Source organism: Lytechinus pictus, chromosome 4 (assembly GCF_037042905.1).
Source record: "Lytechinus pictus isolate F3 Inbred chromosome 4, Lp3.0, whole genome shotgun sequence".
Lineage (NCBI taxonomy): Eukaryota > Metazoa > Echinodermata > Echinoidea > Temnopleuroida > Toxopneustidae > Lytechinus > Lytechinus pictus.
The window spans coordinates 22,665,969-22,692,338 of record NC_087248.1 but is presented as its reverse complement, the minus strand read 5'-3'; the positions used below and the strand labels follow the sequence as shown (position 1 = coordinate 22,692,338).

General features: G+C 36.5%; 2 protein-coding genes across 8 annotated transcripts in view; one reads left to right on the top strand and one right to left on the bottom strand.

Moving 5' to 3' along the window:
* LOC129259327 (syntaxin-binding protein 5-like) overlaps positions 1–8,860 on the top strand; it is a 122,336-nt gene extending 113,476 nt beyond the window's left edge. For all 6 annotated transcript variants that reach the window (XM_064098660.1, XM_064098657.1, XM_064098655.1 and 3 more), the window contains 7 exons: positions 127–221; positions 709–799; positions 2,529–2,637; positions 3,412–3,507; positions 4,920–5,044; positions 5,819–5,940; positions 7,432–8,860. In XM_064098660.1, the coding sequence (XP_063954730.1) occupies positions 127–221; positions 709–799; positions 2,529–2,637; positions 3,412–3,507; positions 4,920–5,044; positions 5,819–5,940; positions 7,432–7,569 (776 nt within the window). In that variant the 3' untranslated portion in view covers positions 7,570–8,860. The remainder of the gene's footprint in view (positions 1–126; positions 222–708; positions 800–2,528; positions 2,638–3,411; positions 3,508–4,919; positions 5,045–5,818; positions 5,941–7,431) is intronic.
* Positions 8,861–21,265: 12,405 nt separating this feature from the next.
* The window catches only part of LOC129258806 (TGF-beta-activated kinase 1 and MAP3K7-binding protein 2-like), a 40,726-nt gene continuing 35,621 nt past the window's right edge, over positions 21,266–26,370 (bottom strand). The window contains exon 7 of one of the 2 annotated variants that reach the window (XM_064098654.1): positions 21,266–25,188. In XM_064098654.1, the coding sequence (XP_063954724.1) occupies positions 25,061–25,188 (128 nt within the window). In that variant the 3' untranslated portion in view covers positions 21,266–25,060. The remainder of the gene's footprint in view (positions 25,189–26,370) is intronic. The other variant, XM_054897043.2, reaches the window with a different exon arrangement.

Below are 26,370 nucleotides of genomic sequence, written 5' to 3'. Positions count from 1 at the left end.
TTATCATCTGGCTTTCATTAAGCTGCCTTTACAAGACATTTATAATTTGTGGTTGTTTTGGTTATTGTTACTGCTGCATTCATGCTACTCTGTTCTTCATTTCAACTGGTTTCGATTTTATTTCAGAGCCGTTACTACAAAGAAGTCGAATGTCTCCCTCATCATCCACGGAGATAGCAGATCGTCAGTTCGTCGTCATCTGTTCAGAGAAAGAGGCTAAGGTAACGCAGCCATCATAACCTATTGACTCCTGGGGAAGGTTTCATGAAAGGACTTGTTGGATGTCTTATCTGGCAATTTTATGATTTATCCAACAGTTACCATGGAAACTGTGCTTCTCAGCTAATCAAAATCAATGAAAGTTTTCAGAAGACACATGATGATGAAATACTCCTCAGGGGAGAGTTTTATCAACATTTGTAGTCGGAGAAATGTTGTCTTTACAACAAATAATTGTCATGATTTTCTTTAAATAAATTATACAGAATTGAATGGAAGACCATTTCTGAAATTAACTTTATTTCATCTTCATCTGAAAAAAAAAACAAATCCCTAATAAATTATTTGTATAGCTTTTTTGCATGATAAGTAGTGAAGCTATTTACCATTGAAGTCGAAGCAAATTGGCAACATTGAATGCATAACGTGTACACTTCATATTTTTGCTTTTAATGCAAGTTTTCCTTATATTTATTTTCAATTTTATAGGTAATATCACTACCTTCCCAGACTTGTGTGTACAGAACGAAAATATCAGAATCATCTTATGTTGTACGCAGTGATGTCATCAGTATGCAAAGTAAGTTGACCTTCATACCTTGACCTTGACATTCGAGTTGATCGGTGCACTCGTCACAAGCTCTGCTTACAGAAACTGTATTAATGCTTTTATCTTTGGAAATAAGTGTTGAATTCAATTGGATTGAATTGAAGACTGAATATATAGGGAATTTTCACAACCACTATGCAGACGCTTTCTGCAATGCTGAGAATCTATTGTCAATAGCCCTTCATGACAAAGCAGCCTTTGTCGAAAATCTGTGAATCAAAACAGCAGTGTCAGCATATATACAATTTTTCTCAGCTCCAAATCTTAAGGCAACCACACACCTTACGATTGGTCTGCGACTCAGTTTTGGAATAAAACTTAGTAGAATTTGATGCTAATATTGAGACTTGGAATATCTTACTGTGTTATGTTCCAAATCATCGTACAAATACCTATGTTCAAATCTGTGACTATGCTATCATTCTTCTTAGAATAAAATCAAATTTAATATCTAGTCGTAATGACGTCATAGCAGTCGTAAGATTGGCTACGATTTGAAACTAATTTGGCCTTTACTCGAAAATAAAGGCTTGCAATCTTTCAAAATGGTTATATTAGTATTCTTTCAATTAATTTTAACCTCAAATAAAATGATGTGTTCCATTCACATTTTCAGAAAATTAGCAAAATGCGATTTGTTCCAAAATCGGATCGCGAACAGTCGTAAGGTGTGCGGTGGCCTTAAGGGCCATCGGCTGTCCCAGTTCACCAATTTTCGACAAAGACCTCTCAGCTGTTCATTGTGATTTGACTGGTATATTTCAATAGTCTTCTTTTTAATATACCTAACTCTAAAATTACCCGACTTCAAAAACTTCAGAATTCAGCAGCTCGTATTGTTTCTCTGTCAAATAAACACGATCACATCACTCCTGTTCTTAAAGACCTCCATTGGTTGCCCATAAAGGATCGCATAGTTTTCAAAATTCTACTTTTGGTTCATCATATCATCAATGGATCCGCACCCGATTACAACAAGTCTCTTATACACCACTATCAACCTGCACGCACACTGCGATCATCACAATCTAGTCTCTTGCATATCCCACTATCTAAAAAATCCTGGGGCGATCGAGCCTTTGCTCATGCCGGACCAGCCCTGTGGAATTCACTTCCACAGGAGCTAAAGAACTCAAACTCTGCAACATCCTTTAAGGGCAACCTAAAATTGCATTTGTTCACCAGCAGGTACTAGGTTTGAAGACAGTAATTTTTCCTCATTTTTAATTTACCCTTTCTTGTACTTTTCTTAGTTCTCTTTACTTTAATGTCTTGCTCTCTTCTAAGCGCCTTGAGCATTTAATCAAAATGGAAAAGACGCTATATAAATCATATGTATTATTATTATTATTATTATTAATAGATTTACTATGTTTTAGAATTCGTCCCTGTTGCTGTAGGGGAAGATATCTTGACAAACTCTATTTCTGGGTTCTTATAACTTCCCTTTTTCCTTTGTTTAAAATGGTAAACTTATTATATACATATATATTTTATGTGAGACTATTATAATGCATATATACGGCTTTCTTTTGGTCAGTTGTTAAGTATCTTAATGAATTGTATTGTGATTTTATAATTGGAAATGAATGAATTGAACTGAACTGAACTGATACCATATGCCTGGTGTGCTATGTGGCTGCAGAAAAAAAGAGCATAGCAATCTTATGATATATCTGTTGTTGTTTTTGTTTTACAGACAGCGTATGCCTGGCATGCTATGTAGCAAATGGTCATATTATGACCTACAGTCTACCAAGCTTCAGGCTTCTACTAGACAAAGAATACCTTCCACTTACAGATCTCAGGTAACCTTTCACCTTGAACCTTCGACCTTTGACATGATGTGTTTGGTGATAATTTGTTCATACTCCTGTGTAATAGAACTAGTTATAGATGTTTGTTGAAAACTTTAAATCACAATATACAGGGGTTGCAATGCATGAAATTCTGAAATTGTTGGTAAAATTATAAAAGAATAGATATACATGCATATTGAAAATGAGTTAAGATGCAAGAATGAACAAAAACTCAGTGAAACTCATGTGGCTAATTGGTGCATATTGAAGATTTTGGGGTGTTTTGCCTCTTCCTTTCACAAAATGAATAGAAATAGATTGAAATAAAGATAACAGCAAAGCAGTAAATTAATAAAGGATTAGACAGAACAATGAATAAGTAAATAAACAAAAATAAAACTAAAAAGGGGTCCAATTCGATGCAGTTACAATAACGAAATATGAACCTGATATAGCTGAACCAATGACCCACGCTCAATCGATGTTAGAATTTTAAATGTGTGGTTATATATAACAATCCTAAATGACTTTTCAATGTAGTGGATTTAGCTCCTTTTTTAATAATACTTTACTGGATTAAGCTCCTTTTTGGAATAAAACCAAAATTTTCAATCAATTTTTGCACACCTACTAAAAAAAGTATGTCTAAGGTACAGATATTTAATGCAAAAAAAAAATCAATTTTGGTGATGTTAGCCCCTTTTTGGAGTTAAATTCTATTATTCGTTGGGTTTTTAAGTTCTCTGTCTTTTAACAATTAAATATTGTTATTTTTTATTCTAGGATCGGCAGAACATTCCAATTTAGCTCACACGGTAAAGGCTTGTATCAATGCTCACCCACAGAGATACAAAGGTTTACAATATGCAGTGAAGCGAGGTAAGAAACTAAGGGATTGATGATGATGATGATGATGATGATGATGATGATGATGATGATGATGATGATGATGATGATGATGATGATGATGATGATGATGATGATGATGATGATGATGATGATGATGATGATGATGATGATGGTGATGATGATGATGATGGTGATGATGATGAAGATGGCAATAAAGGAAATGAGAAGGATGATGAGATGATGATGAAGATGATTATTGTAGGCAAAAATAAGGATGAAGTATTCATCCTTATTTTCTTAATGATTACTGTTATCTCTTCATCTATAAATGATGCTATTTTCTGGTCAATCCTAGTCGCAATCTCACACACCTACCTATTTCAAAAATAGGGGTTTTCTATCACCTTTAATCTAATAATGATACATTATAGTTTTGACCATCCATGACCATGCTTTTGTCTTACCTGAAGTCCAGTCTGCGTTTGCTTTACTTACTCTAACTACTCTCCTCTGTATGTCCTTTTAATTTAAAGAATATGTGTGTTTTAATTAAAGAGATGGTCATATTTTTTTTTGGGGGGGGTTGTTTTTTGTTTATCATTGTATTGTATTTGTTTTTCTGGGGCTCATTTCATAAAACTTGTTATAATAACAGATTTGCAATAGCAGTTAAAAGCTACTGAAATCCTTCATTCTGATTGGTAAATAGCAAACTTGTTACAGAAATTGTGCATTTGTTACTGTAACAAGTCCTCATGAAATGGGACTCAGATTTGTATGTTAAAAATTGATGAAGAAATGTAATAAACCCATAAATTCAAATGCAAATTTATACCGTCATTTCCATTGCTTTACCTCGAAATTCCATCTATTTTGCTATGAGGACAATGAATTGCATGGACTAAGCTGATCATTGTGAGGTGTTCAATTATTGTTGGCTCATTCGATAACGCGTCTGCCCGCCGAACCAAAGATCGTGGGTTTGAGTCCACCCCGGGCGGATGACTGAAGCCAGTGCGTTGTGTATAAACGTCTCTCCCATGTTTCATAGATGTAGGCTATGTTACAATGGAAAACACTCCGTCCTTTGGATAGGACGTTAAATGGAGGCCCCGTGTAGAGGAGAGTCAACAACTTTGCACGTCAAGAACCCACTGCACTATTCGTAAAAGAAAAGGGGGAAAACCCCGGTGTAGTGGTCCACCTGCAATCCCCCCAATCAGTTATATCGGGAGAGACCTGTGGGTCACAGTGATTCAGTTCGCATTTCACCTCCCAGGCACAGGTGACGCCAAACAAATGATAATAATATTGTTGTAGTTGCCCAAACATGGAGTAGTGTGTGTACATTGCTTTGTAACCGAAAGGAGAGGGCGCTATATCAAGTGTCTATTGGATCGGAATGAAACTGAATCCCTGACTTTCTCTTTTTGTGATTTCAGTGAGAACCTTCATGATATGCTAGGTGATCTGTTCTTACCTGTTAACACACCAGAAGCACCTAGTAAGGGGTTCTTCAAGGGACTCTTTGGAGGTGGAGGAGGAGCGCTAGACAGGGAAGAACTTTGTAAGTCGGAAGATACAGATGAGATAAGATTTATTAACTCCTTGACCCTGCTCTTGGGGTATGAGAATATAACAAAATAACATATTCACAATGTTTGAGTATTCATATGGCTATTCAGAAATCGGAACAGTGGTGTAACCCATGTTGTAATGTTCACATCAAAAGGCTAAATTCATTTATTTCACATCTTTCACAAAGTACAATGCATATTGTGGCTGGGCTGATAAAACCTCATATATCAAAATTTTAAACTTTTGAGGGCAGCTTAGAAAAGGCTGTTATAACTCTAAACTTAGCATATTCTGAGCTGTCATCAAAATATTTAAATTTTGAGATGAGGTTTTATCATCCCAGCAGCGATACGATATGTATGTTGCATGTTTTCCAAGGAGATATGTCTTTACGATTAAAATTCATGTTCAAGTGCCAACGTGCAAGCGATATTCAATGTATGATCTCATCGATGACAACGTGATAGTGCTCCTCCCTTGGGCATACTCTCACCACGATCTGACCAAATGCAGCGATGCCTTGAATACCAAACACAACAGGGGGATGCTTCACAAAGATTTAAGTGTGACTTGAGTCGCACTTCAATTCCCAGTTGCCTGCAGTATAAAAGCCATCACCGCTTTGGTCAAATCATGCCAAGAGGACACGCGCTGCTGCGTATGAGATACATACATATGTGCGCGTCAGGATTTAAGCTTGAGTAGACCCACTCTTTTGCGAAACACCCCCTGCTGATAATCTTCTTTCTGTTCCTTTTCCTAGTCGGTGAGACTGCGGGTAAACCATCGAAGAGCGTTGCAAGACACATTCCAGGGACAGGGGGACTCGAGGGGGTCAAGGCCCAGGCTGGAGGAGCCATGGGAGAGGTCGCAAAGGCCAGAATTGTAAGTATCGCATCCTCCAGAGGGCTCTTAATGATGATAATAATATAGAGTATTTCTAAAGCGCCAAATCCACATTGATTATGTGCTCAAGGCGCTGAAATATACTTGGTATATCATTATTACCCCGGCTGTAGCTGAGCGACCATATAGGCGCTAAAGCATTCAAGCATTTATGTGCTCAAGGCGCTGAAATATACGTGGTATATCATTATTACCCCGGCTGTAGCTGAGCGGCCATATAGGCGCTAAAGCATTCAAGCATTTATGTGCTCAAGGCGCTGAAATATACTTGGTATATCATTATTACCCCGGCTGTAGCTGAGCGGCCATATAGGCGCTAAATCATTCAAGCATTTATGTGCTCAAGGCGCTGAAATATACGTGGTATATCATTATTACCCCGGCTGTAGCTGAGCGGCCATATAGGCGCTAAAGCATTCAAGCATTTATGTGCTCAAGGCGCTGAAATATACTTGGTATATCATTATTACCCCGGCTGTAGCTGAGCGGCCATATAGGCGCTAAAGCATTCAAGGAATAAATCCTACCGGGTACCCATTCACCTCACCTGGGTCGAGTGCAGCACAATGTGGATAAATTTCTTGCCGAAGGAAATTACGCCATGGCTGGGATTCGAACCCACGACCCTCTGTTTCAAAGTCCGAAGACTAATCCACTGGGCCACAACGCTCCACTTTACGTGCCATGAACACATATCTGTGCATCCACTGGAGTGCCACGAACACATTTTCGTGCAATGGTCACACAGCTATTGTTATGCCTATTGCATTTTGAGGAGTGCATTGCATGCATGAGTGATTCCATTGTTCAGTTCAGCTGATGGTCAAGAGGTTTAATATTATTGTCTCAGGAGTGATTCCCTTTTTATATAAATAAAGCAATTAAATATAGACTCTCTGAAAAAATGGCACTCGCTGATTACAGTGAAAGGCACATTAAGAGTTAATGAATCTGTACTTAAAGATACGTGCGACTTACAGGGAGTTTTAGATTTCTCATTCATGGCGCTGAATCTTCTCATTTGGGGAAATCAGCCTTACTGTGCACGAATAAAGCCCGGCGCACACTATGCGATTCGTTTCAATTCGAATTTCAAAGAAATTGTAATAGTATTTTACAAGGACATTCCAACCAATAAAATGTTAGTGATCAGAGTTCAGAATAGTTGGTAGGACTACTAAAATAAAAATTCATTCAAGTTCCTGCCTCCCTGTAGGAATAATAGCAAATTCAATTCCAAATCGTAATGATGTCATCATTAGTTGCGACTTGAAGCCAATTTGGACTTTGCTCCGACGACAGGGCTTGCCGCAAAGCAAGAATTTGATTTTATTATTCCTAACATTATGCTATGATAGCTACCATACATGTACATGTATTTGACTATTTTCTGTACTTTTGTATCACGTCTTTTTGTCACTTTGCTGGTGTTCTCATTAATAAATGAATACATATCCAATCTTTTTTCAGGCATTGTACGAGAGAGGTCAAAAGTTGAGCGAACTCGAAGAGAAGACAGCCCAGATGATGGCGAATGCAGAGAACTTCCAACAGGCGGCTAACCAAATCATGCAAAAGTACAAAGACAAGAAGTGGTATCAATTTTAACACACTGCAGCTTGCACACCGGGGTAGGATTTCATTTACCACTTTTGTTATCCCCGTCATCGAGGATCTTCGTTGCGGCGGTGGGCGCGAGGTTGACATACGTGTAGCGTCCGCCCGGCGACGGAGCGGTGCGGGCATTTTTCTTTGCGCGGTCGGACCGAGGATTTGAGCGACAGAGCATTTCACTTACCACTTCACGTCAGCGTCACGGTTTTTGTTTTCGATGCAACTGCTTTTTTGAAAAACTGAGAGGAAGAGAGCTTTCGTAAAGATGGTTGCATTTATCCGTTCTCTCTCGTAAAAAATGAAGGATGGATCACGCAAGACGGTGATGGACAAACTTCGGACGATGATTAGTATTGTGAGTTGGATGAGCTCAGGAGCAAAGACTTTCCAATAAACACACGATCACACACGCTTGCTTGCTCAGACAACCTGTTTTGTTGCGGGGGTGACTAAAGAATGGATGACGAGGTGGCGAAGGTAGGTGTGTTGCCATGGTAACGAGATGGATGGTGGTTAGCAATGTACCGATGCATGACTTGATTAGCTGTCGAGAGAAGGAGCCAGAGCATACACGCCGTCAGATGGGATTTACAGAGAGGGGAGTGATCCAAAGCTGGAACAGCCAGCAGCCTCACCCTCTCTCAGTGCACGCTCTTACAATTTAGCGATTACATTCACACATGTCGGGTTTCAGGCAATACGTGAGATAGATTTTGAGACGCATTCCTCGCGGGACGACGACAACGCGGGGCAGTCTCGATGGAAATCCGTGAATTCAAAGCTAGTCTGACTGATGCAGTAGCTATTCAGGAGAAGTAGGATGTATTAATTAAATCATAGATAATGTTTGTGATTGTTTCTAAGCAAATTTTACGAATGAATACTTGGGTCCTGATTTTCTTCCAAAGTATATAATTGTAACATGATTCTGAATGGATGGTAGACTAGAGTCAGTGGTGTAACCCTAGATATTCCCATAGTGTGCTTCTCTTTCCCCTAGTCATATACAATATCATATATATGTAATTTATATACCAAATTATCACTCGAAACAATGCAAAACAAAAACAATTTTCAGAGTGAAATTTTCATTTCTCTTCTTCTCTCTCTCTCTCCCTCTCTGCCATCTAATCTCTCCTTTTTTTTTCTTAATAAGTCGAAGGTCGTTGTAACTTCCATTTTCAGCTCTGTTATCTTCACAACTCGTAGATGAAATGGTTTTTGCTGCTATTATGTACATTCCATTATGGTTCGGAAGAATGGGAATTTCTGTGCGGTTGAACAAAGTTGCTCGTTTCATCCGATCCTTTTCTTCTCTTTGGAAAGCTGGTTTTGCACCAGCATTACAGTTTCATTTCATACTGACACCAAGCGGTAGTTTTGCTATTGAAGATTGATGATTTCATATTTTCATTTAGAACTGGATTTTACATGTTCATTCTGGTTTCTATACTTGAAAGTGTTCTAGGTAATTCAACGGCAATGCTTTGCATCGTCTTTGCGTTGTGTTTGCAGTGACGATACTTTTATCACATGCGACGTGCTCTTGCAAAAAAAAATAATAATACATGTCAAACTTTTGTTGTCCTTGATGTTGTTTATATTTCAATAATATACTGTACATAAGAATTGTCTCAATATATGTAGTTTATAGAAGTATTTCATATACATGTACGTACGTGAGACATGAGAGAAAGAGAGGCATTATCTTGTATGATTGTGCTAAAAAATGACATTCACAGCACTTATGGCTATGATGTGCAACTTGTATAGACAACATTGTGAAATATATACATCGTATGTTCACATTATTTTTCATTTCATTGTGCTTGAGGTCACATAATGCTCTATCTTTATCCAAGTTTTTTTGCCGGATGAAGTATGATATTTTTTAGCATTTGGTCTATTTTTCCCATTTTCTCAAGATTTGTTTTCCCCCTTGATTACAGTATATCTGTACTTGGCAAATAAAATGAATTATCCTTCATACCAATAAACCATTTGCAGAAATGCAAACATGTTCATAATCATATACTATTCCTGTAAATAGCGCTTTGTATATATAAAAAAAAATTGAGTTGGAAAAAAAAATATGCTAGTTATACTAGAATATGATAACATTTATGCCATGTATTATGTAAAAAAAAATAGTTTCATTTAATTTGTGCAGTTGCAATTTTATGTATTCAAACAGGCTTGTGGCTTTGAAATTGATTTATATATCTTCTTGGAATTAATCAGCAAGTCTGAATTGGAAATTGCCAGTGTTGTGGGATTGTGTTTTTTGTGTTGGAGAGATGAGAAATCATTGGTCGACCTGGAATTTGGGGAACGGGGAAAAGATTTACAATCACTTCTTTATTTATTCAAGCTGGAGTTCCCAGGGCTTTATTCAAGCAAGTAATATAATGTTCAGTTTTAGCATGGCTTGTCTCAGGTTTCTGCCCTTCTATGTGCCATAACAATACTCAGAAATCCTTCTGGTAATAATAACATTTAATTGACATCTCCTATATTTACTAATTATTTATATATATCCCCAGCTAATCAGAGGCATTATCAATTCTTTTTTTTTTCAACTATACCCTGGTGGTATATTATTTCTGAGAGCATTTTGAAAGGAGGGAATCCTCAGATGCTTCACTTGTATTCGAAAATTTACATGCTACCAATATTTATCGCGAACTGCTGTGCAATCTATTTTTGTTTTCAGTAAACGGTTTAGGAAGTCAGTCACAAAAGTATTTTCATTATTTATTCATGTTCAAAGCTTTACTCCACATTCAAAGTAATTAGGAGCAAATGAAGGAACATGTATTTCCATGAATTTACAATTTGTTTCTAATTCAATCCCTACTGTGAAGTATGCTTATAGTTTGCTTTTAAAAAGTTTGAAAAATAGTGATGACTTGAATTTCTAAAATCATTCTATAAATTTCCAAGGTGTGAGGAATTTTGTGATTTGGTAATACCGAAATCAACAACAGTGAACAATTTTATAATGATTTGAAAGGGAGATAAATATTGGTATTTGATATACCAATTTTAAAAGGATTTAATTCTCATAATCTTCTTGCATTAAGTGTACAGATGGTATCATTCTGCTTTGTGACCCATTTTCTTGCCTTTGAGTTAATATGTGTATTTCCTTATATGGTCTTGTTAGAACTTTAATGTAATAGGGTAAATCTGAAAAATATGTAACTTCTGACTTTTATTACAATGAAATACAAAGCCGATTCTAGTATTCAAATCTTTTGTTAGAAATTTTAGATACTATCAAGCAGAATAAAGTAAATTATTTTGAATATCACGATTGGCAGACAGAATTTGTGTAAAACATGAATTTCAAATTATTTTACAATTGCCATGCCTCTTTCATAATGTTTTCAGTGTGAATTTTGGCTGAAATTCTTTTTAGAGAAGTAAAATGCTAAGTAATTAATTGAATAAACATGATTTGCTTCAGTCAACAAGCCTGGGGCACGCAAAAGACTTTACCTCATTTAATTTTACTTAATCCCATATCAAATTGAAGGCATGCAGATCCTGTTCTCATTGTTTGAATGTATGTAAATGGTTTCAAAATAGTCACTTAAATAATAAATGTTCTATATTGAACAGATAAAAATACAATTCAAGCCAATGTTACATTGTCATAGTAATATATATTTTGATATGCTCCAAAGATTTGAAGTGCATGACAAGTGTACACATTTGAGCTGTATTCTTTTAATAGCTGAATTTTCAATTCAGGGGGGTGTTTCACAAAGATTTGAGTATGACTTAGAGTCGCACTTAAATACCGAGTTGCGTACGGTATGAAAGGCTCGACTGCATTGGTCAGATTTTGTCATGAGGACACGCACTACTGCGTGTCTATCAATAAGATGGCGCGTTGCATGTACGCGTCGGCAGTTAAGTGCGACCTAAGTCATACTTAAATCTTTGTGAAACACCCCCCAGGACTTCATTGCAATAGGACTGCCAATTGGTTTAAATTATCTGCGCCTCGGAATAGATTGTTTCTAGTTAGATGGCGCTATACTAATGCCTATCATTATTATCTGCAAGACATTTCGAGACAGGTCGAAAGTAATGATTATCATCAATCGCTTTTTTAGTATTTCCTCCCATTCTCTATCCCTGCAATGCATATCGAAATACACACATAATCCAGTCATTTACAATGTTGCATTTCAAACAATACCCAGAAAATCCATTTTGACCATCTGAGAATTTTGTGTTGAATGTTTTGTGTTATTTTGACAATATCATTTGATGGAAGAACTATTGTTAAGTTATTCTGAGATGCGTCTGTAGATGCAGGTACAACTCAGCTACTTGAAGACGTTGGTTAATATTTACAAAGGTCTTGTTTAAAATCTTCCCAAACGTCGATATGTGTTGTATGCAATATTGTTAATATGGACGAATGAGAACAACTAGGAAGAGAAAAAAATTAAAGAATTCATGCAGGTGCTTTCAAGAAATCTGCACCTGAAAAAAAACGATTGATTTTTATGCTGTGGATTCTCCTTTCAACACATGTAGTCTATGGGCTCAAATTGGGATGGTGTTTCTGGTCATTTTTTAAAGTGCTCATTTAAATAATGATATTCAGGTGTAAGTTTGTAGGGCTTCATTTATACAACGTATCGCAGACAGAGGTAATAAGTGAGACCTTGTCGCTCAGATTTTGTTCCTGACAAATAAATTTTAACCAATGCCTTTTTAAGCAATGATTCATGGCTCACGTATCTTGTAATGATCTCCACTCAAGGACGAGTCTGTCTTCTGGTGTCTAAGTCTTTCTTATACTCACGAGGTAGCACCCAGTCACCTTTTGTCGCTCACTTCTGCGATTGCAATCTTGTACAGCACTCGTATGTATATAGCGTGTAGCATACACCGCACGAACATTCACCCAACCAACATTCCATAGCTTACGAACGCACTCACCTGAACATAACCATAGGTGCAGCATAGAATGGCTCATTCTAATCATGTCATGTCAACGATTCTTGCACAATACAGTTCTTTTCATTCGGTTATTTGTATCTAATGCACGTTACACAGAAATATTGATCATTTTGGTGAAATTTGAATATGTTTGGTGTCCCGATCTGCCAATCATTTTGTACCTGATTTGTTTGTAATTTTACATTGATAACATTAGACTAGAGAGAATATATGATTCTGTTGATTAATTGTCTAGCTATATATTTGTCGAGGCATCTGTAAGTGCCGTTATTTAGATTATTATTGGAATTTGCTTATAATGCGTTATGTTGGTGGAATGATCGATCATGAAGCTTGCGAGATTTGTATTTGTTTTTTTAGTTAATGATTATTGACTTTCCTTTATGCCAAGCCATTCCATGATACGTTTGGATATTAATGAAAATTGAAATGTATGTTTTACCAAAAAAATCATATATTGCTATTTTATTTGATATTTCTGATAGATCATCAAGATATTAGTTGTTGCATTGAAGTTATGTGTTCTAATTAAAAGATTGAAACATTCTGGATTTTTGCCAAATATCAACAGAAGTTGTGTATGGAATATGATGTAACTTACATTCCAAAGCTATACCTATTCAAATCTTACATTCTTTGACTATCCATATTTGTGTATTACTCTATTTCCATCTCTCCAAAATGGTTAAACATACTGTTGAAATGTTATTATTTTGCAATGCTACTCTGCAGAAACTATTAAAGATTAATTAATTTTATTGGCATTCCAATATCACCAGTTTTTGTATTGGGAAATTGATGAAAAAAATGTAATCGTAAAAAAATTGTTGGCATTTCCTAACCCTGTAGGAAGCTCTTTGCTTTTATGTAGTATTCCCAATTATTAACACATCATTCCTTTTTAATTTGTTTATTACCATTATGGAATGGTATGTTTGCACTCTGTTAGAATTAAAATATCTTTAGGACTGTCAACACTCGACAGGCTTTATCTTTTGGGCCCCATCTTACAAAGAGTTTTGATAAATTCAAATGAAACTCATTTCTTTTTTCTTTCAACAGTATTTATTAATCAACTGTATATTTTCATTTCACATTTGCATCAAAATATCAACCACAATCAAATAATACATGCAGAAGACGAATCAAAGGTTGTGATCGATTATGATTGCTTAAATTTCTTATCTCTAACAAACATGATTTAAGATAAATTCCAGGTTAAGTTTGATTTGAATTCATCACAACTTTTTGTGAGGCATGCCCCAGTATAATTTTTTGCTGTAATTAGGCAAGAATGAGCTTGTGTTGCTACAACTGATTCGTCAAAAGATCTTGTAGATCGCATTTTTGTTATCTTCAAAAGTGAAATTAATTCTATTAAATATGTAATTGAAAAAAATACATGAATAAGATTAATATTGATATGCTGCTGATCCAATTTAGCTTTATCAAATTCATCAAATATTATAAGGATATATATCCAGTCTAGAAAATTCAAATAAAAATTTGATTTTTCCAAGAAAGTTATAAAATACAATTTTCAAGACACGTCAACCACTGCCCCACAATGCATAATCCTGTCGAATAATATCCTAATGGCAGATAACTTTGAAAGGAAATAATTTGTTATTCTTAAAGGGATGGTCCGGGCTGAAAATATTTATATCTTAATACATAGAGTAATAAAGTTATTGAAGTTTAAAGTTTAGCAATATTTTTTTTAAACAGTCGTCATGAATATTCAATAGGTGTGCTGATGATGTCACATCCCCACTTTCCGTTTTCTTATGTTATTACATAAAATCATAATTTTTTTCATTATTTCATACTTGTGTGAATAATATGTCTCCCTTATAATGAAATAAGTTGCAGCAATAAATATCTAATGCACTAAATCAGTTGTCAATCCAATTTTTCTAGTTCTTGGAGGAAAAAATTTGAACAAACCTAATTTCATATAATAAAATACAAAAGGATCAAGTGGGGATGTGATATCATCAGCCCACCTAATGAATATTCATGACGACTGTTTTCACAAAATATTGCTAAACTTTAAAATTCAATAGCTGTGTTATTTGTAATCCGATTTTGATGAAATTTTCGGCATTTTGCTTAGTGAATTCTACTCTATTTATCAAGCTATAAATACTTTCAGCCCGGACCATCCCTTTAAGGCAATACACTGGACATTACAAATTTATGTTGAATCATTAATGGTAAATTAACAATTTCCAAATCTTTATAGTCTGTGAATTATGCAATCTTGTAATGATTTGCACATGTTATATTCATAAATGTACCCAAGCAATATTGATTAGCATCTTTACTTAACCCCCCCCCCCACTTCCCCTCCTTGAAAAAGCCTATGTAGCATATCTCACTATCTTTGATAACATGAATGATTTCTAAACAAAGAAGCCTTTGCCAAAGAAATAACTAATCTAAAAAATTTGAGATACTTTATCAGCAATACAACTGGTATTTGAAGTGTATTCGTGTAAAAGGAAGTTGCAAGAGAATTTTAGGACAGTTTTCTTATGCCAGCTAGAAGTTGGTATTTTAGAAGGGAAGTTGTCACTTTGGTGCGACGAGTTACGTTGAGTAGAAACTGACCGGTGCCATGATTTTTTCTTTTAAAAAATTGTTTTCATGTATGCTTAAGCTTGCGTTTTGGACATCAATGTCGTTCAATCGAAGGGCGCGGGATTTTAAAAATCCAGATTTATTTTCCCTTCATCTCACTGTGCAATCTAATGATGTAGTTGTATATCACAAATTATTCATATTCGATTTGATGATAATTGTAATAATTGATGTGTGTTTAGAAAAAAAAAAAGAAATTTGCAAGAGAAAATATATAAATATATATATAAAAATAAATATATATGATTCATAAATGCTACAATATAATGATGGTGATGGTGCGACACTGTGAATAGCTGAACCTTAGGAAATCTAATTGATATTTAGATATAAGTATAGAGAAATATATATAAATGTATCATAATACCAAATCAGTTTAACATGTGGTTCTTTTCATTGTACTTCTTGTTTGAAACTTGGAAAAAGAACAGATAAATGACTCTTACGAATTATATTATATCAAATATTATATCTGAAACCTTATGGTTGATGTCACTGTCGGATTTGGACAGTGTGTTTTCCCCTTTTCCTCTGATTTTTTCCCTTTTTTTTCTTCTTGTACCTTACGGGAGGAGAGTTGTGGATGTTCCTTGTTGCAAATTATGTACAGACGACAGTGGCTAGATTAAAAACTGTCTGTGTAGACACAATCCTATTAAAAGACAGTATATTCACGCATTACTCAAACATGTGGTATCCGTGTGCTCTTATGTTTTTTGTATTCCGCTCATATTTTTATTTTTTGTCGCATTTTGGCGTAGTTTAGATATTCATCAGTCGTTCGTTGGTGATATATTCATATCTTTATCGTATCTCTTCAATTTGTGCATTTCATAATACATGCATCGCCAACGTTCGTTATCGTGAGAGGCTCATGGTTCGACAACTCTTCCGTGAAGGACACTATACACCTTATGATTGGTCTGCGACCCGATTTTGGAATATAACGTAGTTAAATTTCACGCGAATGTTGAGACACAGAACATCTTACTGTGCACAGTTCTTAATCATCATATGAAAAAATGATGAAAATCCATATTTCATTGTTTGAAATACTCCAAAAATCTGCTTTGCCCAATTGATCGTAGGCCCGGCAGCCGCTGGGCAGTGCCAGATCGACGAGACTCTATCCCTTTTTCATTGAACGCCAAACAGGGTAGCAGCAACTCCCATCTTTTAACGTCTTTTGGTCTGACGCGGCCGGGGTTTGAACCCCCCACCTCCTGGTTGTGTGACGGACGCTCTACCAACTGAGCAAACACACCGGTTGTGAATGCCATTGTTCAAATCTGTGACTATGCTACCATCATTCATAGAATGAAATTACATTGAATATCTAGTCGTAATGACGTCATATCATTTCTACAATTGGCTACGGTTTGAAACCAATTTTGCCTTTACTCCAACATTGAGGCCTGCAATCATCCAAAATAGTTATATTAGTAATCTTTTTGTTAACTTGAACAAGAAAAAGATAATTTTCATTCACATTTTCAGTAAATAATCAAAATGTGATGGGCCAGAAGAAAGAAATTAAAAATTAAAGAAATATTTTATTGAATGATGGATCCAAAGAGCAAAGAAGAACGATGATAAATCAGAAGAAAACAATGAGTGAAATCCCAGGGGAAAAAAATGTTTGAATGAGGTGTGTAATCACTTTGAAAAGAAGAAAGCTGTGATTAATGTTTTGTGTTAAGTACACTGTAGCTGACCAATCTCTCAGTATCCACGTAGGAGTGACGCCCAGAATAGGGGCGCACATTGCGTGCATGTATTATGAACTGCAAGAAGTCGATTCATTCTTTAACTCTCTCTCTCCTGTTATCTCTTCTCTTTCTCTGTAATCTCTTCTCACTTTTTCTTTTTCTCTTATTTCCCTCTCCCTTTCTCTTCTTTTCTGTCACTTATCTCCTTGTGTACAAATTTATGTCTATTTCTTGCTATCCTGTACGTTTTCACCTGTATTCATCGTCTCTCTCCATCTTCTGTAATCTCTTCTCTCCTTTTCTTTCTCTCATTCCCCTTTCTCCTCTTTTCTGTCACTAATCCCATGTCTCTCTGTCTGTCTCTCCCTCTCTCTCTGTCTTCTGTAATCTCTTCTCTCCTTCTGTTTCTCTCATTCCCCTTTCTCTTCTTTTCTGTCACTAATCTCATGCGTCTCCGTCTGTCTCTCCATCTTCTGTAATCTCTTCTCTCCTTTTCTTTCTCTCATTCCCCTTTCTCTTTTCTGTCTTTAATCTCATGTCTCTCTGTCGGTCTCTCTCTGTCTTCTGTAATCTCTTCTCTCCTTTTCTTTCTCTCATTCCCCTTTCTCTTCTTTTCTGTCACTAATCTCATGTGTCTCTGTCTTCTGTAATCTCTTCTCTCCTTTTCTTTTTCTTATTCCCCTTTCTCTTTTCTGTCTCTAATCTCATGTCTCTCTGTCTGTCTCTCTCTCTCTTCGTCTTCTGTAATATTTTCTCTCCCTTTCTTTCTCTCACCCTTTCTCTTTTCTGATGCTAATCTCCTATTCTATGTCTCTCTGTCAGTTTATATGTCTCTCTCTCTCTTTCTATCTTTCTAACTTGCACACAAGTGACATTCATTTTGTCTGCCAACAAAGTCACACTCAAATAACTGCATACCACATAAGTAATTAAGCAATCTCACCAATATACATCTTTTTATGCTTTATTTCATCCAACTTTAGTCATCTTCACGAGTTTTTCCATCAGCAAATGTTACAATGTCGAATAATATGATAAAGTTACACAATTTATGTTTACATGTTCATTCATCTTCTTATTCAATTATACATAATAATATTCTCTTAATCATAAACCAACAAAAATATATGCTTTCATGATTATAACATCATTTGATAACATTAATTTTGATAAAGAATCATTATCCCTCATATTCATCATCCAGTTGCATTTTTTTTAATGAAAGAGATAAATACTAGCAAAGATATGCCCATTACTCGCGAAGCAGAAGTACATCATATATAGAGTCATCTCGCCTGCCTCCAATTTACATAGACACACATGCACTTGGGTAACAGTATGAAATCAGAAAAAGTGGACCACTTCTACCCTTTCCATTTGGTGAAAACACGTTGACATGGATTTGAAAGGAATGCCTTCAAAACAAACACTTTCACATCACATCTGTAATCAAAGTACATGCCATAAATATGTCTATAGATATATATATATATATATATGTTTTTTTTTCTATACAGATGATTTGCTGCCTCCCTCGATACACGTGTTCACATTAGAGATTTCAATGTGTTAACGTTAGACTCTTTAAGAGATTTCGAGAAAGTCAAATAGCATAAAACGAAGGTCTGTGGACCACTTTGTGAAGTTTGCTAACAGAAGCAAGATGTCATTCTCATACAGTTTACCAAAGTCAGACTTGGAGACCGGTAGTCTGCAGGCACAGACCCTAATTGACACTTCAACCATCAAATGATCTTGACACAAGACTAGTTCAAGTATCAACTTGCTGTGTCAATTGAGCTTCAGTGCAAAAGTCATATCCTCCTCGCTTTACTAGTCTGCAAATTCAGACTGCTTTCAACATACTGCAAAATTTATGAGCGCCTGCACATGAATAGACCAGGGGTTGTTTAAAAAAGCATCGGGTCTGACTGAAACCTCACACTTGAATTCCCAGTTGAAGGCGGTATATAACACATCGCTGCATTGGTTAGATCATGTATAAGGGAGACGCTAAACTGCATATCAATCGATGAGACTGAACATGCCAATAAAATATCTTGTGCACAAAAGGTACTTAAGAATGATTTTTAGTCAGGTGTAACTCATGGTGAAACTGCCCCTGGTGCTTCTCATGCAACCAAAATAAAGATCTGGGTCCCCGTCTTATAAAGAGTTGCGATGATCCGATCGATTGCGATGATCCGATCGATCGCAAGTATGGAAAAGCCAGCAAGGTCAACATCTAAAATGCATGATAGTTCAAAATGTTTTCTAGATATGATGTATATTCATAAATCCATTGTTTTCTTGATAATTTGGTGTGTTTGCCTTGGATTTCCATAGAGTTACGATTGATTGGATCAATCGTAATGGGGGCCCTGGGTTCCGTAACACAAAAGACAGTGATTGATCGTACGACTGAATCAGCCGTAAAGATATTCTTCTACGATGATTTCTAAGCTTTGTGTTACGGGTCACTGATGGTGCCCAGTGGTCCGTTGCAGAAAGAGTTGCGTTTAAACGCAAGTAAAAAAATCAATCGCAAGTCCCAAATGAGCACTGTTGATTGATTGAAAATCAAGTTGCGCATGATTTTTAGAGTTCCGTTTGATTGCGACTCTTTCTGCAACGGGCCCCTGACTTCATAACATCACCCCAACAAAAATAAAAATCAGTCTGCTTTCCATTGATAAGTTCTAACCCTGCCACAAACAGGATTTCAAATACAACACCGACTCTGGGTCCCGTCATACAAAGAGTTGCGATTGATTCGATCACACTTAACTATATGGAAATCCATCTTTGTCATAACTTCTCTACCAAAATTCTGCACAAAGCTCTTTTTTAAACAAAGAGGAGCACATCAAATTGTCAAGACAACTATGAATGTATGAATATACATCATATCTAGAAAATATTTTGGACAACATGTATTTTAGATGTTCGACGAGGCTGGCTTTCCATAGTTGTGGGTGATCGGATCAATCGCAACTCTTTGAAGGATGGGGCCCTGTTCACCCTTCAACGCATATACAGATACACCTATGTGATGTAGAATTCTTGCAAATCTCTGCATAAAAAATAGGAAACTTTGAAAAATATAGAACAGTAAATATAATAGCAAACGTTGCAATATGGAAGGAGAAAGTTGTGAGAAAGTAGTGTTTGGTGCAAGAACGCCTTAAGCACCTCATGTTCGTACATGGCAGCCAGGGGAAAACATCTTTCGAACAGAGGGTTTCTTTTTTTTCTACTCCTAGCCATGCTGTATTGCACACTGTATTTCATGCCAGGGGCCTGTTTCACAAAAAAAGCTAGAACGGTTGTAACTTTCAAGCTATTGTAAACTACCATGGAAACCTTGATTGTGATTGGCTGCTGAGTCCTGTAACCATGGTAGTTACCATAATGCCAAAGTTATCATAGTTTTTGTAACTCTTTACGAAACGGGCCCTGTGGTTATTCAGTAGGGAGGACTTTCACAAAGAGTTGACATCCATCTATCAATTACAACAGCAATGCCAACATCTAGAATGCATTGTGGTCAGTTCTAAGTATTTTCTGAACATGGTGTTAAGAGGCTGTCACATCTGGACTTTCGAGTGAGCGTATGGAAGCTATTTGCTCATTTCTTCATATTTCTCAATACTTGATATCATGCTTTCCATGCTTGATAAAATTCAATACCTTTTGTAAACAAATTTTAAGAAATCAAATTATTCATATTAAATCATTATTTTTTTGTTCACAAAAGGCAAATTGTGATATCAAGAAGTGTAATTCAGTGAAAAAAAAAACCAACTTGCCAAATATGCATATACATGGGCATGCACTGGCTACAAGTACATGTATGACAGCCCCTTAAACCCATGCATGCCTGACATATCGGTGTTCATCTTTGCTTCCACAGTGACGCCTGAATTTGCTATTGAATTACAAACTTTTTGCTGTATTCCTCTGACCAAATCAACCGTGACTCGTCGCAAGATGGGCAAAGAGCTATTTTTGCAATGCAAAAGAGCTATTCGGATATTTGAGGGTGAACCATCATTAACCCCTAGGCGTATCTTTGCCTGACAGCTGCAAAACAGGGATGCCCTTAGACAAGGCGTAAATACACGGTGCTTGGGTGTTCTTGCATCGATGAAACAAATCACTACATGATGTCAAGAAATGTCTTGCACCTACGCGACACTAAACTACTACATTGTGTATCATGAGAGCACTGTAAGAATAATATCTCATAGATTGGATTTGGATGCCTTATAATCTTAATGTGAGAAGGATCATAACCAAGGTTTCCCTAAGGATTTATGCACCGACATAGCAACGCAGACTCAATGCAATTTCCAATTATTGATATCATCTATTCTAAATCTTGAAGGTCCCATGGACATATTTTACATTATTCCAATCTGAATTCGTAAAAAATTCAGAAATGGGTAGTTTCCTTCAAGTTCATGACATAAATATTCAAGGTTTTACTAATTCAACGAGGGATATATAATAATAAGGCTATAGTGTAAAAAACATTTGATTTTTCCACCGGTATTTAAAGTTAGCATTCAACATTCTGAGGCATTCTGCCAGTAATGTGTTATTTCAGGTCTTCATAATTAGCACTCTCCATAATTAGCACTCTCAGTAAAATGAATGCTGATAAATTCTAATCATGTTGATATATAAATTTACAGGTATATTGACAAGGTATATGTTGGTTTTTTTTTTCCATGATCATTCAATTCATTCATAACCATTATACTGTAGGAAACCATGACATAACACCACCATCTAAATGATGAGACACGGGGCTTAAAGAAGGATGTAGGCCGAGCAAACGGGTTTGGAAATCTTGCTAGGAAGCAGGGAGTGAAGAAAGTGAACGAATTATACACATGCAAGACTTGATCTCGTCGCGTCGGTGCAGGAACGCCCTTACTACCACACTTACGCGCATGAAACGCCCTTAGTAGCGCACATAAGGGCATTGCGTGAGGGCGTTTCTGCACCGAAATGGTGCGAAGGGCATCCCTGTACCAACACAACGATCCGATGACGGGGGTTATACGTGTAATATAACTGTAAAGTGCTTAGGACGTTCTTCCAATATATTGCACGCAACATTAAAGCGAATTATCATTTGTTGAAGCGTTGTGGCTCATAGGATAAGTCTCCAGACTTTGAACCACAAGGTCTGGGGTTCAAAACCCATCTAAGCACCTGCGTCCTTCGTCAAGGCATTTATCTACATTTGCCACTCTCCACCTAGGTTTGGTACATGGTACCCGGTTCGAAGGAATTCCTTGAATGCCCAAGCATCTGATCAGGGTATCCATGCTACAGCCAGGGTAATGGTATGCAGTGCTTACAATCATTGCATTGAGAACTATATAAATGTAAATATTATTATCATTATTATTACTAGATAATTCAAGATATTGCTTAATAATACAGAATATTGAAGAAAAAAACAGTTTCTTGCTTCATGCTGTACAGAGTTACAGAAGAAGGAAGCACCTACAAAAGGGAATATAGCAACTAGTTCTAAACTAAATCAATTTTAGTGATAAAATAATGCCCATCTCTTACAATAGGAAGCCAATTCTGAAGTTACACTTGATACGCAGACTAATTCATTCCGAAACAAGTCTCTGAAAACAGTGCCATTTCCACAAGAAACCCTTTCCAAGGTACGACTCCTATTTCCAGAAAAGCACATCCATATTAGAAAAAATTGCATTTGACAGTTGCACGTTTGTACCCTAGGCATTCAACCAAGGATCGAATATATATTTCTTTGCCCAGTTCCATAAAAGTTACCATTATGGTAACATTGCCATGCAAAGGTGACTTGCATGGAATCCTCGATTTTGATTGGCTGTTGATCCTCGTTACCATGGTAGTTACCACTGGACGGCAAAGTTACCATAATAGTCACTTTTCTACAATGGGTTAAAATTAAAATGCATACATGGTATTGCCCCTGCTTATCTTCAAGAACTTGTCCCAATTCATTCACCCAAGCGAGATCCCCGTTCCGGTTCAAGAAATTCTTTGTCTCAAATCTCTGTCAAGACTGCATCATGTGGGGATCGGGCTTTAAGAAAGGCTGTGCCAGCACTCTGGAATTCTCTCCCACACATGTTCAGGGAATATGACCCAACTTTACTGACTCAAAATATAACTAGAATCACATTCTGGATGCCTTATTACATGTATATTCAAACAATATTTGTGATATGTATTGGATTTTCAATGTTTTTACCATTTTTACACAATGTCATGCACAGACACCTTATATTGTCACCCAGGAGAGGTAAATGGGTACCTGGTAGGAATTACTTCCTTGAAATGCCTCTGCGCTTTAAATTACGGCCCTCAGCAAAAGCCGGGTAATAATATCCAAGTCCTTTGGAAGCACATAGAGACATTATAATCATGTGAAATGTGCTATACAAGAACTGTTTATTATTATTATCATTATGAATTCAAAAGGACTGTAATATCATTTGTTAATGACTGTTAAAGAAGAAGGTACCATATTGTTGCACTGTCTTTTATCATATTTGGACACCATGGCATGCAAACTAAACTTACAAACAGAAATGATCGCCATTTAGCAGAGGAGCTCCCTTTCAAGGACACAACAGAAATTTTTGGCTTCCATGAAACAATTCTAAATTGAAAATGAAAGTTCATTGATCCACACGGTAGTTTCATAAAAAAATTAAAAAGTAGATAAAAAAAATGTTAGCATGTAACTTGAGTTGTATTACATTGAATGCAGACACTGGTAGAAGCGTATCTAAGTCGGCTTTTTAGTTATCCCTGAATTTTCTTCCTAAGCAGAGAGGACATCCTACACGGTAATTTTAAAGGAAGGATGCATTATGTATTGTGGACCACATGTCCTTTTTTACAGAAATCAAAAGCCAAATTTTCACCTTAAAGCTACTCATCGATACAGAAATAATCGTTTGTAATTCTGACCCTCCAGGTGGGTGTTTCATAAAGCTGTTTGTATATTACAAGCAACTTTACGAACCACGCATCATCCTTTCTTTTGGTAAATGACACACACCAAATTTTCATTGTTATCGATTAGCGCCTAAGAAAGGATCACCAGTCGTAAAGTCGCTCGTAACTTGCCAACAGCTTTATGAAACACCCACCTGAATGCTAAAGAAATCATGTAATGCTAGGACATTTATTGAAGATGTCAGCAATGAAAACTTGTCATTCACAAGTTACCATGGAAACAGTCAACAATTACAATGACCAGTGCTTCTCAGCCAATCAAATCCAAGAATGTCGCCGAGAGTAAAATTGTGAGAGAATGGCAACTTTCCTGTGCCGACACTCTTCATGAAATGGTTGCCCTGGGGTACAAAATGCTTGGGGTCCTCTTCGAGGGGCTAGGTAATACACATAAATGCCTTTCCATAAGGCACTAGCACATCAACTTGGGTTTTGAACCCGGAACGTTCTGATTTAGAGACCAACTACACAACCAACAAACCATCATGCCTCATATTTATATTCTGATATCAAGAATTGTCATTAATCGCTTGTCATTCTACATTTAACACTAAAAGTGACGGCCTGGGGATCATCAAGTAAAGATCTGAACTCTTAAAGAGAATTTCTGTTTGGCATGAGCGTTGCTTGCAGCTTCAAATGAAATCTGTGTTTGAGCCTTTGAGGACATCAAGAGTTGTTTCAGCTTATCAATGACTGATGACAGCAGCATTCATGTAGCATTTCTAAAGCAGCAAATGCATCTCCCATCGATGACACCCTCCGCAGTTCATTCTTCATAAGCAAATGATGGCTAAGAATATCAGCTATCTCACAGCGCCACCTAAGCTCACAGGATTCCTTGCGGACCTCAAGCTTCCAACTATCTCCCAAACAGCACATAACGACACCACTGGCAAGATGTCACACCTTTTCATTCATCACGATCACGCGATACCACAGCTGGGCGAACTTTCAAGCAGGTTCCAGGCTCCTATTCCTTGTCAATCTCTGTCTTTATGGGCTTTCCGAACAACTTACGATATATCATTCTATTCAAGAGATGCCTTTGGTTGGCCGTGAGGTTCTAGGGGTCTCTTGATCTGATGTCTTTGGTGGATGATCGTTGTTCAGGCACTATCCCGAGGCATCTCACAACATTCACACTTATCTAGGAAGGGATGATTGAGGAAGGTACAGTGCGTACAGGACCACTGCTGGCCCTCGTCCGGGTCTAGGACTGGAGGTGACACTGGATCTGAAACAAGAAAGAATGAAAATAATTATTACAAATTGCTATTACAGATTGCTAAGAAAGCATGAATGCTTGTAAGTAAACAAACAGAGGACCGTCGCAAGGCCTAAGGTCCTCTCTGAGGGACCTATTAATGAGGATAAATGTCTTACCAAGGGCACTAGCACACAAAGTGGGAATCGAACCCTGGTTACCAACACAGGGGGTAGCTCTACCTCCGCCTACTAATAATTTTCATAGTTAACAACAAAATACTTTCAAAAGCAATAGCTCAATATACATGTACTCTCAAAATACATCTCAGTTATCATATATACATGTATATATCTTGAAGCACAAAATATGAAATTAGTAGTAAATGTATTTAAGGGAAAATATAATGAAAGTGATAGGAAAAAATGATGTTTTTAGTAAGTACTTGTGAAAATTTCAGAAATTACAATGATGATGACAGTCATGACCTTGATGGTGATAATGATGGCAATGAAGATTATGATGATGATGATGGTATATAGAGACAATGAGGTCGACGGTGACGGTGATGATACTAATGATGATGATGATTACGATGAGGACAATGACAATGATGATGCTGCTGATAATGATGATGAAGATGATGATGATGGTGATGATAAGGATGGTGATGATAATGACAGTAATGACGACGATGATGCTAATGATAATGATCATGATGATGAAGATGAGGGTTATGATGAGGATGATGATGATAATTATGATGGTGATGATGATGATGATGATGATGACGATGATGATGATGATGATACTGATAATGATGATGATAACAATGACCATGATGCAAGTACATCTGAATTCCAATTTTTTTGTTCACTTTAATTTAGATTTGTTTGAACTGTAATTTGTTAGTGCCTAAAAAATTTAGCACAGAAGTGACTTGGCCGTTTTATTCTAAACTCGCAATGAGTAACAAACTTCTGTATATTAGCACTTCCCTATGGTATGCCTTGTATAGCAACAATCACACAGAAGAGACAATGATCATGGCACTTGTGAAGATTAGACTACCCTTCTTGCGAAGGCATCCTTGACATTTTTAGACTTTGATTATGTCACTAAGGAAGGCGAAGAGGTTAGTTTTGTATCTTGTTTCTGTATTTTTACAAATAATCAAATATAAAGCTTGAATTAGATAGCAGGTTTGATTGA